This window comes from Pteropus medius, unplaced genomic scaffold, assembly GCF_902729225.1.
Source record: "Pteropus medius unplaced genomic scaffold, Ma_sr-lr_union100, whole genome shotgun sequence".
NCBI lineage: Eukaryota > Metazoa > Chordata > Mammalia > Chiroptera > Pteropodidae > Pteropus > Pteropus medius.
The window spans coordinates 1,570,161-1,590,488 of NW_024350399.1; the positions used below are offsets into that span (position 1 = coordinate 1,570,161).

The following is a 20,328-nucleotide window of genomic DNA, read 5'->3' on the forward strand; positions in this document are numbered from 1 at the left end:
TTAAAAGGCAGCCAAGGAGGGTGATTTTGAAGGGTGTAGAGGGTGTGTTCCCCATGATGAAGAGGGTGAGAACATCAGAGAAAGTGAGGAGGGTGAGTAGCAAACCACAAGGGAGAAAGTGGCTCTTCTGACCTAGTGCTAGGATTTGTCAGAGGATGAGAGAGACAGAAGACCCGAGGAGGTGGGTAACCTCTCATCCGAAAATTAAGTGACTGATGTGGACTGGCAGCTCAGCAATGAAAAGATGAAGCTCCCGCCCGGTACGGCTGCTTCCCTGGCTGGGTTTGGGAAGGATTTGGGAGGTTAGAGTTAATCCTCTTTAGAGCCTGAGGAAAAGGTAGGATCCTGAGGTTCCTACCTGGGCTAGCTGCAGGTTGCAAACCAACAACCTTGGGGCTCAGAGGAGTGGCCACTGAACCTGCACCAAACCCTCCCGGGTTTTCTGCACCAGATGTTATGTTGACTGAAGGAGGAACGCACAGGCCAAAGGGGTTAAGCAAGATTTATTGTAGCACAGTGACAGCTGGGCTGAGCCGAAGATGCGAGGACACCTGAAACTTATATGGGGCTTGAGGCCAGCTCTTTTGGTGGGAATATTTCTGGCAGGTAAATTGGCGGGGAAGGGAGGAGAGTCCAGTGAAGTGGGAGGTGAGTATGTAGCATTGCCTACCCAAATGCAAGGTCCAGTTCCCACACAAAGGTAAGCGAGGAGTCTGGTTTCCACACTACAGTGGGTAAGGCCCTCCTAGACATAGCAGTATGTGGGCAACAAGGTAACAATGAAGAGTTTCATGTTTTTGTGCTCTGGTGCCAGTGGTGGTGCCTTTAAGTGGTCTGAAAAAGAAAATTACTTTGACATTTCAAAGGTATGTTACCCTAGATGCATAAGAACAGAGGACAAAGTAATGTGGGGAGGGGGCAAGAGAACTCAAATATTAAATCAAGCTATAGTCAGAGACTGCAACAGGCTGATCAGCCCTACAGCCAGGCCTGAAGGAAATCTGCAAAACAAAGTAAGATTTCTACTGTTATCAGGGTGAAAAAAGGAGCCCATCTCCCTGAGGGCATCTAAGCCAAAGAAAATATACTGGCAAGTTTTGCAGCAGAGAAAGTTTTATTAGAGAGTTGCAAGATTTGGAGACACAGGCAAGCTATTGCTCAAAGGCCTGGCTCCCTGGGTGTCTCGGGAGTACAGATTATATAGGGAAAAATCAGTAGTCATGCAAACTAAGAGAGTTGGGATTGTGGGTGTTACTAATTGGTCAGGGCTAGGGTAAGAGACAGCTGATCATTATATCAGGTCCTGATGTCAGTCATGGCATTGTTCTGTCTGGTTTTGATGGAGGACAGGAAAAAATGTCCCCAAGTTAGTGGGGTGGAGGGAGACTAAGCCCTACATCAAGAGAAGAAGAAGGTCCTTTGGCAGAGAGTGTAGAAAGAGTTCAACACACACACCAAAGTTAAGAGAGTGAGAGGGACAGTGAGAGGGACAGTGAGAGGGATGTGGAAAGATAGTGAGTAGGGGGCTGAGTGTTCAGGGACTTCACTTTATGTGTCATTCATTAGTTCCTATGAGTTATAGTTTAGAAGACTTTGTTAATCCATTTCCTTTGATACAGACATACAATGAGGAAGGGGAAGAGTATGTAGCATGAAAAGGTAAGAATATGTAGAGTGAAAGACCTGCTGGCAGTTCCCAGCCTTTAACCCACAGGTTCCCCATGATTTTAGTCATGGGGAATGACTCTGTTGGTTGCTGTTTCCCCTTCACAGGTACAGAGAATAAGTTATTAGTAATCTCAGTAGAAATCTTCCTCTGTTCTGCAAGTGTGGTTCTGGCCTGGCTGCAGGGCTGATCAGCATATTGCAGTCTCTGATTATGTCTTGATTAACATTTTTAATTCTCTTGCCTCACCTTTACATTACTTCATGGGCGATATCTGTTCCTGTAACCAAGCAGCACACCTTGCTCTCATCTGTCTGAGAAGGCGGCTGCTCTCCCAATGAGATAACCCCTTTCTCTGCCTGTGGACATAAAACACTCTGCTTGTACTTGGTCAGCAGCAGTTTTTCTTCCTGCAGCTCTGACCTGCTGCTGTTAAAGCTTCCCTGCCTGATGAGTAATAAGTGGCATTTCTCACCCTGGTGGTTCTTCCAGAATATCCAAACCCAGGTGCAAGTTCCAGGCGGGGATCCTGCGTTACACCTTCTATATTAAATTCTTTTAGGCTTAATGGAGAGGTCAAAGCTTCTTCCTGAGCCTTCTGGGCCTCAAACATAAATAGCTTAAAATAATCAATATCCCAAAGAGTTATATTTTGGGGTGGCAAACTCTGCTCCTCTTCAGAAGTACATTTTTAATAAACTATCCCTTCCCTAAGCATCATGTACCATATATACATTACAGTTTTTAAAAATAAAAGTTATATACTATAAGTCTCAACTAGGCAATGTCAAAATTACATCTATTTCTTTGCTTTCTTTGTGATCATACCCTTTGGAGGTGTTACAGGTCTTGTGGCATTTGGCTTCTTTTGCTTTGCAGCCTTTAAAATCCGAAAAGAACACATTAGTGATTTGTCCACATTCATCATGTCAAACTCTCCACAATAATTGGGTACAGAAAACAGAGTGACCAATTGCCTACTCACAAAAAATTTATATCCATCTTCAACCTCCTGATGGCCTCTACTTTTAGATCCAAATCATGCTTATGGAGAAATTTTGCAACCACTATGCACCAAATGTGAAGGACACTTCTCTCTCATTTTCACCCCAGCCTAAGACATCTTTATCTGACAGACCACAAAAGATTGCAAAGAAGACCTTAACCAGTACATCAGTTGGTCATATAATTTGCTGAATCTGTTCCATAGATTGACGATCTGGTGATAAACCCCATGACAGCAAAATATTTTCTCATCTACAATGGCTGCTATAATTCAATGTTATATCTTCTTTTACATTTATCATATACTCCATAAATTCTATTGAAGCTTGCACATTTATGTTTTCCTCTGAGGAGAAAAAAATTCTCAGATATTTCATTTTCTATGACAGTAACAGTCAGATAATCTCCAATAACTGCTTCCCCTGTCCACATAGTCCCCAAGAAACAGGTAGTTGCTTTCAGGTGGTAAACCACTGTACTCAAAAAGTCGAAGCAAATCATAGTATTGTCCATGGATATCAGCACACATTTTGAGTGACGCTTCAAGTTCTAGTAGGATAGGCTGACTGAAAAAGCTTTGGGGACTTTAAGCACAATCCTCTGATTTCATTCTCCTGTAGTTGGACATTCTTACCAGGCTTGTACTCTCCCGCTTCCAGCAGATGTTGGATGATGCTTTTGATGATGAGTTTATTTATATTCACCATCACCTTCCCACCACCAGTCCTCCTGTAGAGGTGCCACTGGTGGCTCGTGCCCGGGCCTCACCCTCCTCTCCCAAGCCATGAGCACAGCAGCAGTGGTGGTGGTGGTGGTGGCAGTAGCCACGGTGGGTCTCCACCCAACCGCCTGGCTCCCTGCTTCCTCTTTCTCCCCGCACTGGAACCATGAGCTCTGCCCCTTACTTCTGAAAAAGATAATTGATATATCAGGACCTACAAAATGGAGGCCACCCTAGTGGCCCGACCCATGTCACAAATATAAACCTAAGTCAGCCTGCAGATACAGGAAATAACTGTTAAGGAAACCTCACACACACCAATCACAGTCCTCTAACTGGGCTCTAACTAGCTCACCTTGACCTAGAAAACTGGCCCTGCTGGCATTATGAAAAATCCCCAACCTCTTAGCCAATCCTGCCCTATTTCCTTGTTCCCTTTTTTAATGCTCTATAAAACTCACTCTTGCCCCAAATCACTCTGGTAGAGGGCTCTACTGCTTATGAGGCACTGTGTTCCCCCAGTCCATGGATTGTTTTTCCATGAATAGAGGACATCAAATTAAATTGTTTTCATTTTGTCATTTGACACTTCATGCCCCCAGACCTAGGACATCATATCTGTTTCTAATATTTCCATTCAAGATATGTGTCCAGGAACATACTGAAAGCAACTCTTTTCATCCTCAGGTTTTTAATTTCATTTTAAAAAGAAGGAAAAGTCCATGGGGACAGGAACGACATCTGAGTTATTTTCCAGACTGACCTAGCAGAGATTCTCAACAAATATTGGTTGAGTGTATTAAGTGACTTTAAAGGTTTGCAAGTGACCACACCCTGACTCCAATCTTTTGTCATAAATTTGAAATGTGTCTTCAGGCTCAGTTTCTCCATTGAGATGGACTCCTATACAGGCCCAAGGCCTGGGCTTCTCACTTGCAGCACAAGAGTGTAAATGAAACTGTGGCAGTGGTCCTTGTCTTTGGGTCAGGCACACTTCTCAGTTTCCATCCATCCAAATCCAATCTTTGACCTGGCTTCTCCATCCTTGTGTACTTTGAATCTCAAGTCCTGTAGATCCATGCCTGACTCCCTGAGTGTTAGGAATCTGTGGTCAGGCCTGCTGTGACTGCCTATGGAAGTAGTTCATAAGGGGCCAATTTCAAGGCATCAGAGCATGACTGACCAAACTCAGTGCAGGCCAGGCATGTAGTTAATGAGTATAAAGCCATTTCTGGCTGCTTTACCTGCTTCTGCTGGGAATACCTGCTGTTCCTACATTTTTGCCCTCTTGACAACTAGACCCTTCATATATTCCTGACTTCCAAGCCCTGGGATGGAACATCATTCATTTGTGTGACACTGCACTTACATTTCAACAGAGACACTTATAAGCCCCTTGCTTGGGGTTGGTCGATAAATTTACAGTCACATTTCCAGGATGACACAGTCACATATCCTGGGTTTGAGGAGATTTCTCAGCAGTGAGTAGCATTAGGAACTCATATCTGAAGGAGCATAAAAGATAGTTATTTTGGAAGGAAGTCGATGTTCTTCATTCTTCCTTGATATTTCTGGTCATGTCAGTGAATTCTTGAGACTATTTTCTTTGGGGTGAGACAGGAGGGAACACACTGCTGTTCAGATGGCATTCGCATACACAAATAGTCAAGGTGTGTGTCTGATGATGTGGGCAGTGGGTAGGGTGTTTCCACCTGTTGAGCAGACATAAGAACACAGAGCACTGAAGGTAGGCAGGGCTCTGGATCCCCCACAACTGACCCCTTAATCCCAGACACTCTTTATTGCCAAGGTTATTCAATCCAAGCCTCCTGCTGTGCTTGCTGCCACTGATTTAATCATTCTGACTTTAGGAAAACTATTCCTTAAGGTTAACCCACATTTATCATGTTGAATGTTTAATGAGCTGAGCTTTCCTTTCAATAACCCAACAGAATCAACCTTTCTTATTACTAGGCAAATTGCTTTACCAATCCTCATCTTTTCTGATTTGGTTGGGAGGGGAGACAGGAGGTTTCTGCCAAGTATGATCTGTGAAGGAATAAACTTTAAATCTTACAACCTTAGTAGTTAGTCTTGGGAAAGTGTGCAAATCAGATGTAACATAGCTAGACCACAGAAAAGAAAAGGAAATCTCGTTTACTGGTGGCTCAGAGCAAGCTGGAGTCTCCTTCACAACCATCCCTTCTCTCCAAGCACAGCCTCACCATGACCTTTTCTCTATTCATGGCCTCAGTTAGGATTCTGATGATTTTTCCTATCATCCCTACCTAGAGCCTCTTTCCTACTCTGTTCCCATTTGACTCCTAAGACACAATTCTCTTGTATTCTCTATATTCTTGTGTAATCCTAAGCAAAGGGAATGGAGACATCCTGAGGATCTTTTAATACCAGGCCGAGGAACATGAGATCCCTGGGGCCAAAGAAATTTTAAGATAAGCTTGAATTAGGAAAAGTAATGAGACAACTAAGGTGAAGCTCAGCTCTAATGCTTCTTACCTTTGGTGGGTATTTGTACCGTGGAATAAAGCATCTTTGCTGAATTTTCCTCTGGAATAGTTTTCTATTTAAAAAAAAAAAAATCATCATCCACCCGCTAGGTCACATAGACAAGGCCAAAGAGACACCTGGAATCCAGAGAAAAGAAAGTAGAGATGGGAGGAGTTGGCAAGGTAGGTAGAGGGTTCTGGAACAGAAATGGGTATTGGGAATTTTTCTTTCCATGGCTGTTATTATAATTATTAGTAACTTTTTTCAAGAAACAATTGGCACTATCTTAAAACTGTGTTGTGTTGAAATTAATTTAAAAAAATATATAAGATATATAAGTCCCATGAGCTATGAGCCTTCTAAATTAATTAAAGGATCATATTGCTAATGTTGCAAATAAACCTTTCCATCAGTCAAAAGGGCCCTTGGAGCAAACCAGTAAGGATGACTGATGGGATAGACAAAACAAAACAAAACAAAACGAAACAATAATAATAGCAATAACAAATCTTCTTGGCTGGAGAAAAATATCCTGGGTTGAAAAAGTTTTTTCTGAACATCCAGGACAGTCCTGTGGTCTCCTGGAATATATCTTGAGCAGAAAAAGAGGAAGCAGAAAGTGGTCAATTTGGACAGAAGCCAGGCTGAGTGGAGCACAGAGCAGTCTCTCTGCAGGAAGGAAAGAGCCCTCAGGACACTAACAGCTTTGAAGAGGAAACGTAATGTCTCCTCTTAGAAAAGTTATAGGTAAGAGTAGGAAGACACAATCCAATTGGGAGACCCAAAAGCTGGAGTAAAACTGGAATTTTGAGGCGCCATAGTGTTCTTATTTCTTCATTAAATGAGCCAATGCGGAAAAGCAGTATGATCTCTAAAGAGCTAGTCTAGCATGGGCTACAATGATTTCTCTGGGTGGACTTTTGAAGTTGTCTACATAGTTCATGTCTCCAAAGTATCTCTTGTCATTTGCATTTCTTTAAGCTTTATTTTTATACTTTTCTTTTCAAAGAGTTTCCTTTGCATTAACCTTGTATTCATTCACTTAAGTTTAGTGACCTACACTTGGGTAGCCTTGAGTATGGGCCCAGAGCCACCATGGGCCCTCTGAGTCCTCTCCTAATGACTTCTTGAGTTGCCTTAGAGAATTCTAGTGCTAGTCAACCGACACCATAACTCAAACATCATATCAAAGGCACATTTCTCTATCTGTTGTCCTGTGCAAAAAGAATCAGGCCTGTTCAATGGCTATTGTGAATTGTGGAGGGCAGGTGCATTGGGTTTCAAGAGCTATGTATCTTCATCTCTCATGTTGTCCAAATCCATGAGAAAATCTTAAGAAAAGAAGAAAGGCTTCAGAGAGGAGAATTAGCCCCAGGAGAGATGGGAATGGACTCACATTAAGGTTAGAAATTGTGTCATACTCTGAGGTCTCCCCAGAAGAGGGGTAGTAGTTAAGAACTTCCTGATGATTATCCATTCTCTTCTTTTCTCCAGTGGACTCTGCAACCAATTCAGAGAATCAGAGCTAGCCCCTCCTTCCACTCACCACCTGTTGGCCCAACACGTCATCTGACAACCTACTCAGGGTGACCAACCATTCTGGTTTCCCTGTAACTAAAGAGTTTTCTGGGACTTGGGATGTTCAGTGGAAAACCCAGGAAAGTTCTAGGATGAACTGGTTACCCTCATCACTCTACTTCCCAATTTCTGGACCAGGGCAGCCAAAAGAGAAAGCAGAGTAGGTCATAAATGCTTTCAAGAGGAAAGGGAATCTGCAGTTCATACCCAACCAAAGTTTAGATTTCTCCCCAGCACTCTATATGGACAGTAGCATTGGGAACACGAGAAGACAAATCAGCAGGGGTTAGGGACACAGCATGGGGTACAGCATAAAGAGAAATGGAGACAGAGACAGGCTTCTCCAGGAGGAATGTGTCTAGACAGGTGGGGAAGTAAAGAGAGGTCTCTGGAATTGATCCAATGAAGAGGACTGAGACTGATCTGGGGTCTCTGACAGGGATGGGGATTGGAAGGACTGAATAAAAGGCACTGGTCTACAGAATCTCAGGGTTGGAAGCCATTATTTCCCAGGCCAGGAGAGCAGAGTCAGCAGTGGTGGGACCTGTGCCAATAGGATGGCCTCATCAGTAAGTCCCTCTGGTAGAAGGAAAGAGGTGGGCGCTGGAGAAGGAACTGGAAGGACCTTGGCCTTAGGAGAGAAGTTAAGGACTCGAGCACTCTCTCTACCCCAGAACTAAGGAGAGGAGACAAATGATGCTTTCCTTGAGGACTAAGATTATGGCCTCTTCATTTCTGTATCCTTAGTGCCTAGCACCAAGCCTGGCACACAGTTAACATATGCTTGTTGGATAAATGAGGGAGAAGTATTCATGAATGAAGGTGAACACAAAAAATAGTACATACTCTACCTTTTTCTCTTTCTCTCCTCATAATCAAAGTAAATGCCACCAGTACAAGGACACTGAGCAGGAGGAACAGCAACAGGAAGTTCAGGACCATGATGGAATCTGGTTTACCAGCAGCACCTTTAAAGAAAGAATAGACGGAGGCACAGGGGAGGAAGAAGAGTCAGCTAGGGAAAATGACCCAACTTTTGAAGCAACTGCCACCTTCCTCCAGGTCTGGTGAGTTCCTGGGGGTCTCCAGTTTTCACACAGGGCTATTTACATGGTGACCAGGAGCTGAAAAAGGTATAGGTCCTGAGATCAGAGGCTCCTGGAGAAAGAAGAGAGAGAGTCACCTTCACAGAGCTTCCAGGCAAAGATGGGGTTTGAAGAGTTGCTGCTAATGGGGTTCCTGGCCATGCAGATGAAAATCATGTTCTTTTCCCCCAGCTTCCAGGATATTGGAAAAATGGAGCCATTATGGAACTCATTGGTTGCCTGCCCCAGGGACTTCCAGCTGTAAGTCACATCCTCTCCTCCTTGTTCCACAGAGCATGTCAGATTGGTCACACAGGTGCCATTCTTATTGTTCTGCAGACCCATGGTAACTTTGGGCTTTGATAGGTGCTCTGTAAAAGAGAAACAAACAACTGAAGCTAGAAACTATGCCCACAGCTTGCTCACGCTCTCTCTCTCTCTCTCTCTCTCTCATTCTTTTTCTGAATTATTCTTGTAAATCTTGGTCCTAATCTCTTCAAAGTGCAATAGAATGGAGAATAAGCAGCAATTCAGAGCAGAATTCTCATTCTTATTTGGAAAAGAGAATTATCTGGCTCTGCTTGCCTACAGCTTTATAACAATAATAATAAAAATAATAACAATCCAACAAGTATGCAGCTGCCATTTACTAAGCATACCCATATAGCAAGTGCTGTGTTAAATGCATTTTAGATATTGGCTAATTTTAGATATTGGCTAATTTTTTTTAGAGGTTCCCTATTCCCTTATCTTTAGGCTTCCTTTAAGAGACTTTCACTTTTCTTGAGAAATAACACTTCTAGTCCCCACCTCCTCTCTACCTTGTGAGCACTCATCTCTCTCAGAGGATGAGCAATTGGTTCATTGCTGGGATGGTGAGAGTCTGACATCTATCATCTACATTTTTCTACTTGTGGGTTTGATAAATGTGGTTTGCCCTTTTTACTCTCCCCTAGCTAGTTTGCTCACAGAATCATCTCGTTTGTTATATATATATATATATATATATATATATATATATATATATATATATATATATATATATATATATATAGGACACACCCTGGATCAAGGTGAATAGTCTACCTCCTTCAATCAAACCTAGAGACCCATGTCCTGGTGACCATGACATTGCAGCTCAGTGAGTAAGGCAACTATTCTTATAGCTGGTCGAATGTTTGTTTTATAAGGTCATCTTCCTTGAATGGGCTGTAATGTCTAGACTTGGGGAAAAAAATATTTCTGCTATCTAGCTTTACCAGAAAAAAATAACGCTATTTTTATCTTCCTTTTGATTCTCGTGTCTATTTCTCAATTGGTTGGAATCTATAAGGGAAGAGGTATGATTGATGTTTATATCCAATAATCTTTCTAAGATAGATATATCGCTTTCCTCCCCATTACAGCTATGGAAACTAAGTTTCAAAGAGATTAAGTAAGGTTGCTGCCAGAGAACTGGAGACAGTCTAGCTGTGGCTACAGCTCTTGCAGCCGCCTGACGATGTCGTCTCATGTAGCAGAGCAGCCGCTGCCCCTGCACAACAACTACAAGGAAGGGGAACAGCCTTTTCCACCACCAGCTGGATTCAACAGTTCCTCAGTGGAGCTACCCATGAATAGCACCAATGACAATGGTAATGGCAATGGGAAAAAGGGGGGGCTGGAACACGATCCTTCCTCATCCACCATCCACAATGGAGGCATGGAGAAGATCTTTTTGGATGCACAACATGAATTGAGACAAAGTAGTTCAAGAGGCAGTTCTAACTGTGCCGCCTTTCCCCACAGAAGATGGGCAACTTATGTTTGATGTGGAAATGCACACCAGCAGGAACCATGGCTCTCAGAATAAGTTGTAGAAGAAGAGAAAGAAGTTGATGCTTTGAAGAAAAGTATAGATTGGGTGTCTGCCTGGTTTGGGAGGCCTGAAAACATTCCACCTAAGGAGTTCTACTTCAGACACCTTGACTGTTCTGTTTCTTTAAGCATGAAGAAAAATGGAGCCATGAAGAAAGGCAGTATTTTCCCTGCCGAAATTCTTAAGGTATTCATTCCATCTCTCTTCCTTTCTCATGTTTTGGCTTTGGAGCTAGGCATCCATGTTGGAAAACAAATGAGCACACTTTCTGTCAGCACCTACTGAAGGAAAGAAAGCCCCTGGAAAAGCACGTGGCCTGTGAAGTGGTGTATTGTCACAGTAGTTTATTTGAACTTGAGACCATTGTAAATATGACCCAAGCCACAACCTTATCTTTACATATCCAAGCTCCAGTAACGCTCAAATTCAGTATTTTATTCAAACTATGTTGAGGCATTTTACTAACCTTATTCCCTTTTTTGCCTGTAAGTCATTTTAGAATTTCCTAACAGAGTTTACTGTTGTTTAGAAATTTGCAAGGGCTTCCTTTCCGCAAATGCTACCAGCAGATGATAATTTTGTCAACAATGCTATTATCTCCTTTTATTACCACCAGACTTAGACCAGCATCATTCATGGTATAAATTTTACTCTTACAGAATAACTACCATTTCTCTCTTAAAACAAGATCCATTTAGCAAATGGTATAAAAACTTCATTGTTTTGTTTTATTTTTCAAGACAAAGGTAAGCTTTCCTAAGTTTGAATTTATGATTATTAAAAAAGGAACCAAAAAAAAAAAAACCACATGCCACACACACACACACACAAATATCCTGAGCAATAAAAATTATTTAGAGAGAAAAGACAGAGAGAGAGAGAGAGCGAGCGAGAGAGATTAAGTAACTTGGTTAAGGCCATGAACTAGTAAATAGAGTAGCCAACATTTGACTTGTGTCATTTCCCCTTCCCATTTTGCCCATCTGCTGTTCCACACTGCCTCTTACGGAATCTCTGCATAGGACAGGACCTCGGGGGTCAGCTATATCTACTTCATCCATGCAGGAATTCCCTCTTCCACATTCTTGCCAAGTGTTTATCCTGCCTTTGCTTGAACATCTCCAATATTAGAGAGTTTACCACTTTACCAAGGCAGTCATCCACCTTTGGAACTGATTCTACTCACCGTAGACACGCAGCTCATATTCCTGGATGAAGGGACCCTGGGAGAGTGAGCTGTATATTTCCACACGATAGGCACCTGAGTCACTCTTATTCAGTTTGCTGAGCTTCAGAGAGTAGTTTCCATGTGAAAAGTCCACCCTTTTCTTGTTATGATTTTGAATCACTATGACATTATCTTGTTTGTCTGCCATTTTTGGCTGTATGGTGACAAGAGTAGTTGTATTAAACATCCAGACGATGCTGTCAATCTGATTTACTGAGTGTGTCAGAGGGAAGGTCACAGACCCACCAAGGATACCAGTTAGCTCCTTCAGAGCTCCAGAGGCTGCAGACAGAGAAAACCATAAAATAAATGTGAGTTCCTGCCCTTTCCACCAATTATTCACCTCCTGTGGGTTCTGGGAAGGTCCCCCCAAATCCTCTCATTCCAACCCTGGGAAGCCCTTTGGAAGCTCGCTCACATGAAAGCGTTGAGGTCAGAACTCTTTCCTGAAAGTGGTGACTGCAGGTGAACCCACCCCATTCCCAGAGACCTCTGACTTAAAAGACCAAGCTCTGAGGTAGACCACAGCTCCATCCTTGACAAATTCCTGCAGGGGGACAAGTGGGAAAGTTCCTGTCCAAACTCTTCTTAAGACACCCCTTACTCCCATTGCTTCTTGGGGAGCTAATTTTGATGCAGAGGACAGAGCAGCCTGCCTGACATATTACATATATTACATATATTACATATGATATAAAAGGGCAGTGGTTCTCGAGCACTGATCAGGACATTGGGAGGTATGATGTAAGTTTATAATGGTAGCTTAGAAGTTTGAAGATAATTTATCTTTCTATTTTATGATAGGGTGAATTCAAGTATTCTGATTTCCCCTTTATGTTCTTTAGTGATCTTTCCCTCAAGCATAAGCTGATCTCCCAGTGCTCCAGAGTAAGAAAATCTGATGCTACCAAATGTTGACCTAGTTCCTTGATTAGAGGTCTGGGATCCTGACCAACTTTTTTGCTAACTTTATCTCCAAAAGTACTGATTTCTCTCCACAGGCAAATGTCTTTTAGGAGCTGATTCATTTTAAAACATTTTTTCCCTATAATTTATCACTCAGTGCATGTATTCTTTGGATCCCTCAGACCTTTATCAAATCAACCTGTTAAGTAAGCTGAGTTTTCAAAAAACTGTACCCCCTGCTCTCCTAATACTAAGGCAGGATGGTTTTTTGGTTATTCTCTCTTTGATCATCTCAAGGAGTGTCAAAAGAGTTCCAGTAAATGTTACAGACAAAATCAGTTTTATTTAGAATTTTTGATGGTCAGTTAATGCATTTATTTGTTCACTTACAAAACAGAGAGGGGAGGAGTTAATATTTTGCAGTCAAATAAAGACTGAGTATCACTTTGCCTTCAAGTAGGTGTAATTTCAGGACTTAGGACATCTTTGAGTAATTTCGTCTTCACATGAGGTTTTGGAGAGATGTTTAAGTTGGGGAGGTGACAAAATTGCAAAAATGTGGCTTTGGTGCTTTAGCATGTGTGCACACATTTAAGCTACAATTATCCTTTTCACGTCACAATGCTTTGTTATATCCTTAAGGTAAATGTCAAAAGATGTAAATTGTGTGGTGATATAAGAAAATGCCTCCAAATTTATAGTTCTTGTTAGAATGAAATTGGAGGATAACACAGTACAAATTGCCAACATGAGCCTCGATGGAATATATCGTTCTATCTTAACTGTATTTTCAGAGTGGAAAAAGGAGTAATGAAAGAAGAAATTAGCTCCATGCCTCTCTAAATGTGAGTTCTCAGGATGGGAGCAGGGTTGGTGGGTCCCAACCAGTTTTGTTTCCTCTTCCCAATTGACTGAGAAGGGATCCAGAAACTAGAGACTTCTCAGCTGTCCAAAGATGAACTGAATCTCCCCTTTCTGTGATGGCTTCTCCACCTGCAGGTTTGACCCTATAGAGTTTTACCCTGTATAGATAAGTCACGCTTTTCCCATTCAGTCATTCCTTCCTTCAACAAGAATTTATTTAGTTCCATATTTGTGCCAGGCATTGTTCAGGAGCTATGTTAAAGATATTAACTGGGGAGCAAGACAGTCATGATCCTTGCACTCATGGGGTTGGGAAATTGTGATTAAATAAGTAACTACATGTGATACAAAAGGAGGAGTAACAGGTACTTGGGGAACATACAATGGGGAACTTAACATGATCTGTGGGATCAGATGACTAGAGAATGAGTGGATACTAACACTTATCTATAAGACCTGGGAGGATCTGGCTTCATGAGACTCAACTACCATCACATCAAGATCAGTGTGGTGAATGGTGTAACTTGCCTCCTCTGCATGCTTTTCACTCCTTCCTCATTTTGTAGTGGCCAGGTAGTTTTGGTAAGCATCCAGTTCAGGTGGTAACCTTCGTCTGGCATAGTAATTAGTTCAGGGGTATGGCATGACCTAGGTTGATTGTTTCTGAGAGAAGCCCAACACTTTTGCTCTAAGGCCAGGATGACCATACAATGCTGTGAAAATAGAAGAAGCCTGGAACTGCCACCCACTTACTGCCACCAGACAAGCAGCCAGTTCCCTTCCCTTGCTTGATCCCATTTACTTTCTACTTCATAAGCTTTTGTTTGTGCTTTATCCTTCACTCTGCTCATCTAAATTTTATTCAAAACCTATAAAGCCTAGTTCAAAGCCTTTCCCTGAAGAAGTCTCCAACTCTTTCTCATACACACACTCTGAATATCCACTGGTAATTTATTTTCCACTTTAAATGATTGAGAAGAAATTTTTCCCCTGGATGCTAATTGGACATACCATTTTGCTGTGAATTAGCCACTGTCTATAGGTGTTAGGTTCAAAATGACCTGGTGACAGGGTCTCGGTTTTCACCCAAGGAGGGGTAGAGAGGGTCTCTCCCCCTAGGCAGCATGGAGTGGTGTGAAAGATTTAGAGCTCTGGCCTAACTTGGAGTCAGGAGAGCTAGGTTTTCACTCTAGTTCCTCCATAATAATAACTCCAGCAACAAACACTGCTAATCACTCTGTAGTTCATAATCTAGTTCAATGGGCATTATCTTTCTTGCTCCTCAAAGCAACTCCATGAGATAGAGGTTAAGCTCCATACATAGGTGAGGACACGGGCTCCAAGATGCTGAGTGGCTTTTCCAAGGTCCCAAACTGGGAAGTAGCAGAGTGATATGAGAAGCTAGTTAGTTCCTCTGTGTCAGAGGTCTGTGTTTTTTCCACTACTGCCTTACTATTTACTACTTTGAGTTTTACTGTTCTCAATGCTCATAAGAGAAAAATAACAACCTTTATTTAGCAGGATTTGGGAGAGGATGAAGGGTGAATACAGATTTGAAAGCATTTTGAGAAGTACAGAGCAGCCTGCTACATGGTGGGAGGTGGGAGGGAGGGCTGGGAGCAGTGTTTTAGGAACAGATCTTGAGAAAGCTTACTATTTTTTTTAGTTTTCTTTTCACAAGGATGGCTAAAAGTGAGAAACAGAGATTTCCCAAAACTTTTTTGAATGGCTCTTTGGCAAGGTGAGCTTCTCAGAAGGTGGTCTGGAACCAAATGCCTATAGACCAGTCACTGGCTACTTCATAGCAAAATAGTAGGTCTGATCACCATGCAGGGAGATATCTCTTGCAGCAAACATTCCCCACCAACTTGCCTTTGGAGATTAAGGGAGCTGGGGCAGAAGACCCTTCTTCTCTGGCCAGGACAGAGATATGTTTGGTATCAGGAGAGTCAGCTTTAAGATGCCTTCTACAACAGGAAGGGACAACAGCACCTCCCATTTGCCACCTCCCTTTACTCTGGATTATCATCTCCACCCCTTAACCTGTTCACCCAAGGTTGAGGAGTTAATAGAGTCAAATAGGAGGAAGGAGAGTCATAAGTACACCTGATATCAACGGATGGTACCCAAGGAGAAAAACTTCAGGCTAGGGGAGGGTGTAAAGCCCTCCTCCTGCTTGCCAGCCCAGTCCCCAAGCACCTTTCCCAGTACTCGGTGCCTCCATCAGAATGCACCAGCATGTCATGGCACCCTTCTCATGGAAACCAAGGACCAGAATATCTCAGAGCTGGGAAGAATCTTAGGAATTAGTCCAATCTCACTTTGCAAATGAGGAGACCAATGCTTTGAGGTTTTCAGCGACATGTCCCAAGTCAGTGGAAGGCTAAGATTATGAATCAGGGCTCCTAAGGCAAGGTTTCCCAAGCTGTGCCTCCTGTCATCTTTAAGGTCTGTGGCAGTGCCTCAGTGTATTTCTGAGAAGCTTAGAGGAAGGACTAGGAGGTGGAGGGTAGAGCAAGTGGTGGTGGGCAGAATCTGTGGAACTCCCCTCCATCAGGGGACTTCAGCTCTATGCATTAGAGTCATTTACTTGTTCGTTTCTGTGTAAGATTTCATTTCATAAAAGGTAACCGCTGCTTTAAAAAGAAAAAAAAAAAGGTTTTGGAAACTACTGCTCTTTACCCAACTTCTTAACAAATGTACCCTGGAAAAAGCATTCTTTTTATCTATCTATCTATCTATCTATCTATCTATCTATCTATCTATCTATCTATCTATCTATCTTTACTTAATTTTTTTTAAAAGATTGGGGTAACATTGGTTAATACACTTACATAATTTTCAGGTGTACATTATAATTTGACATCTGTATATTCTATTGTGTGTTTACTACCCAAAGTCCAGTTTCCTTCAGCTACCATATATTTGATCCCCTTTACCCACTTCACCTTCCCCCTACTCTCCTATATTTGACCCCCTTTACCCTGTCTACCTCCCCCCTCCTTGGAAAAATCATTTTAAATCAGTGCCAAAACTTATGGTGGGTTTATCAGAACATAATCCTATCACACAAGTTGATGAGCATCTGTACATGGCACTGATTTAACTACTGAACATCAGTGCTTAGCCTTGCCTACCTCAAATGTGCTCAGAACACTTACATTAGCCTACAGTTGGGCAAATAGCTTGAGTTCCATCTCAAGATATTTCATCTCAATAATAATTGCCTTTCTCATCTTCTTCTCACCAGAAGCAGGACACAGGTGGGTGTTTTTTAGAATTGATGGGATACAAAAACACAAAATTCAATATCCAAAAAATGCTGGCAATACAGTAAGTACAATTGCTGGCAATACAGTAAGTACAGTATCTGTCCTTGACCCTCCGGATAGCATGGCTGACTGGTAGCTGCAGCTCGCTGCCACTGCCCAGCATCATGAGAGAGTATCATACTAAGTATCACTAGCCTGGGAAAGAACCAAAATTCAAAATTTGAAGTACAGTTTCTATTGATGCACACCATCGTAACTTCGAAAAACAACACGTTGAGCCATTGTAAGTAGAGGACCATCTGTATATGGAGCATATACAGATGCTACATATACATCTTTCAAATCTTCCAATTCACTTTATACCTTTGCCACCCCTCCAACTCTAACCTGCAATGTTCACATTCAAGCTCCCTACTTGCCCTTCACTCATCTCCTGCCCGCTTTTTCTTGTCTCTTCTGGTCACCCACTTTTTCTGTTTTCCTTTTGTTACTTGTCTCCTCAAGACTCCTGTATCATTTATTCATTACAAAATCTGCGAGGGGGACCGGTCATGGTGCCCATTTTCCAGCTGAGAATACTGAGGCTGCACAGCTGTGTCTTAGTCCCTCTGAACTTGGCCAGGTTGTATCCCTGTGGGTGCATTTACATTCTGGAAACGGATTTACCTGCTCTTCTTGGGCGTTTCCAGTCCCTACCTTGGCCTCGTATACCTGGAGGGGGAAGAAATCACAACTAGCTTTCCTAGGAAAAGTCAGCTCAAATATGCATTTACTGAGCACTTCTCTGGAGCCAGCTATAGTGTTACGCAGATTGGTGTGATGAAAACAGCACCAACTTTGGGAACTCAATCCCTGCTCTCCCTTTTATTAGCTGTATAGTCTTACCCAAGACACTTGACCTCTCTGAGCTTAAGTTTCATCATCTGTAAATCAGGGATATCTATCTTATAGATTTGTGAGGAGATCGTATGAAAAACGCCTTGGAAGTAAGAGGAGCTTAACAAATGGTGATTATTATTATAATTATTTTGCATTTGATATTTTATTTAAAGCACCACAATAATTCTGCAAGTTAGGTTTCATTTTCTGTTGTGTGAAGACCACAGTTCAGAGACTGCATAACTTACCCACAGAATATAGCTACTAAGTGAAACCCAGGAATCCTTGTCCAGGGCCTACACTGCTTCCATGGTCCTGCCCACTGGAGGCTCTAGAACAATCTCGGACTCCTTTCAGCCTTTGGGAGCATGGCACACACTTGTACCCTGCTGCCCACATGTTTTGGGTGAACATCTGCCATGTCCTCCCCCACCTCACCTTCCCCAAATTCCACTTCTAATTGTCATTTCCGTTTAGAGAAATGGTTTTCAAAGTGAGAGCCTATTTTAGGACCATATGCTTAAAACCAGTGCTTCCTAAAACTGAAAACTTCTAACGAACTCAACAAGGGTGAGAGTCTGCTGATGCTGAACACTTGGTGAGGCCAGGTGTTGGGAAAGAAAGGACTGGGAGTGCTGACTGACTGCATGGTCTTGGGCAGATCACTTTAGGCAGTCCTAGGACACATATAAATAAACAAGCTATGCCAAATCCTCAGAGGGAGACCTCATAGAAGTACCCCACAAGTTTGATGACCAGAGATATATCTTAACTTATGGAGCTCCTGATCCTTTCTGGGAGCCCTGAAGATAGTAAAAGTTTCAAAGACTACAATACCTGTGACAGGTGAAAAAATCCCCTAGTCACTCATGCCATTAAACATAAAGTGCCTACAATATGAGTTGGTTTTCTATGTAGAGACCGATTGGATTGCTTAGGTTAAGAGATGAAATTCAAATGTTTCCTTTCATCAATATAATTGTTATGCATAACCATTTAAAATATATTTCTAAATATAAATATATAAGTATGTTATAAATATATTTGAATGAAACATTTTGATATATATTTATGAAAAAATAAACATATACTTGTACCATCTCATTTTGCTTTTAAATTTACCCTCGAAGGGAGAGAGGGCTAAGGTTTAGGGAAAATAACATTCTTCATCTAATTTGTGGCAGAATCTGCATTAGAACACAGGTCTTCCTGATACCCAACACATCTTTCAGGCTTTCCTTTCTTAGGACAGTCAGAAGAACCATTAGTCCCCAGAGTCATTCCTCTCTTCTCTTTCCAATCTCTTTCTGCCCTCTGTGATTCAGAGACCACAGGATGTAAAAAGGCAGTATTAGACAAGAGAGCGGAGCCTCCAGAGTTGAGCCAGAGTCCCAGAGTGAATCCAGGACCTGGAGCTATACCTCATGGTGGGGAAGGCAGTCAGAAGAGCAGGACTGGACTCACCTGTGAGCTGGCAGAGGAGAAAGATGAGAATGAAGCAAGCTGGGGAACCAGGCATATTGTTCTCTGGATGTCAGTCACTAAATTGAACCCACTTCCTTCTTGTACTGCTCACGTTTCTTCCATAACTGGGTTTGAAGAAGTAGAAGGGGTCATGAGACTAACAAGTGAGAATGAGTCATGCGGTAAATTAATGTTCAGGGTTTTTTTTTTTTTTTTAAAAGAAACTGCCAAGTTATTATCTAGAATGTGATTCCTTATCTGTAACATGATGTTTCCATCATCTTTGGGATTCAATTCATTTTTCTCTCTCTTATTTACACTACTTAGATACTAGCCACTGATAAGGATAGAGGAAATTAGACATGATTATGGCTGTAACATTTTACATTCTCCTTAGCAATTTATGAGAGATCCAATTCCTTTGAATCCTCATTAGCATTTAATGTTGTCACTATTTTTAATTCTAGCTGTTTTAATAGATATGTAGTGATATCTTATTGTGGTCTTAATTTGCATTTTCCTAAAAGCTAATGATATTGAACATATTTTCATGTGCTAATTTGCCATCTACATATCTTCATGAAATGTCTGTTCATGTCTTCTGCCCATTTAATAACCAGATTCTTTATTTAGTTACTGCTGAGTTTTAAGAGTTTTTATATATTCTAGATACAGTCCATTGTCATATAAGTGGTTTGCAAAGGTTTCTTCTACTCTGTGGCTTGTCTTTATATCTTATTAATAGGTTTTCTGCAGAGCAAAAAATTTTAAATTTTGGTGAAGTCCAATTTATTAATTTTTTTCTTTTATAAATCATGTTTTGGTGTCATGTTTAAACACCTTTCACCTAGTCCTGAGTCCCACAGTTTTTTTCCTGAAAGTTTTATGGTTTTATGTTTTATGTTTAAATCTCCGATCTATTTTGAGTTAATTTCGATTTAAGGTGCGAAGTTTAGATTAAAGTTTATTTTTTAAAATTTATTTATTTAAATTACTTTCAAGTATACAGTACACTGGTTAGACACCAATATAGTTCATAAAATGATCCCCCCAATTACTCCCTCCCTCCATGACCCTTCACCTAGCCATTATATTAATGCTAATTGCATTCCTTATGCTGTGTTCCCCTTTTCCATGGCCTATCAACTACTAATTTGTACTTCTTTATCCCTTCGCATCATTCCCCGAAGCCCCCAATCCCCCCGCATCCATCACGAAATTGTCCACTATATTATGAGTCTGCTTTCAATTAGTTTGTTCTTTTTGTTCCTTAGGTGTCACAAATAAGTGGAAT

At 41.7% G+C, this 20,328-nt stretch overlaps 1 protein-coding gene and 2 pseudogenes across 1 annotated transcript; 1 reads left to right on the forward strand and 2 right to left on the reverse strand.

Moving 5' to 3' along the window:
• Positions 1–493: 493 nt before the first annotated feature.
• Positions 494–3,403, reverse strand: LOC120584273 (serine/threonine-protein phosphatase PP1-gamma catalytic subunit-like; annotated as a pseudogene).
• On the reverse strand, positions 2,986–19,180 carry SLAMF7 (SLAM family member 7). The gene is made up of 7 exons (XM_039839942.1): positions 19,035–19,180; positions 11,608–11,931; positions 8,662–8,934; positions 8,330–8,446; positions 7,297–7,400; positions 5,910–5,973; positions 2,986–5,104 (listed from the first exon to the last, which is right to left on the reverse strand). The coding sequence occupies exons 1-7, from the start codon at positions 19,087–19,089 to the stop codon at positions 5,058–5,060; spliced, it is 984 nt and encodes a 327-aa protein (XP_039695876.1). The 5' UTR covers positions 19,090–19,180; the 3' UTR covers positions 2,986–5,057.
• LOC120584274 (BCL2/adenovirus E1B 19 kDa protein-interacting protein 3-like) lies at positions 10,065–10,775 on the forward strand (annotated as a pseudogene).
• Positions 19,181–20,328: the final 1,148 nt, after the last annotated feature.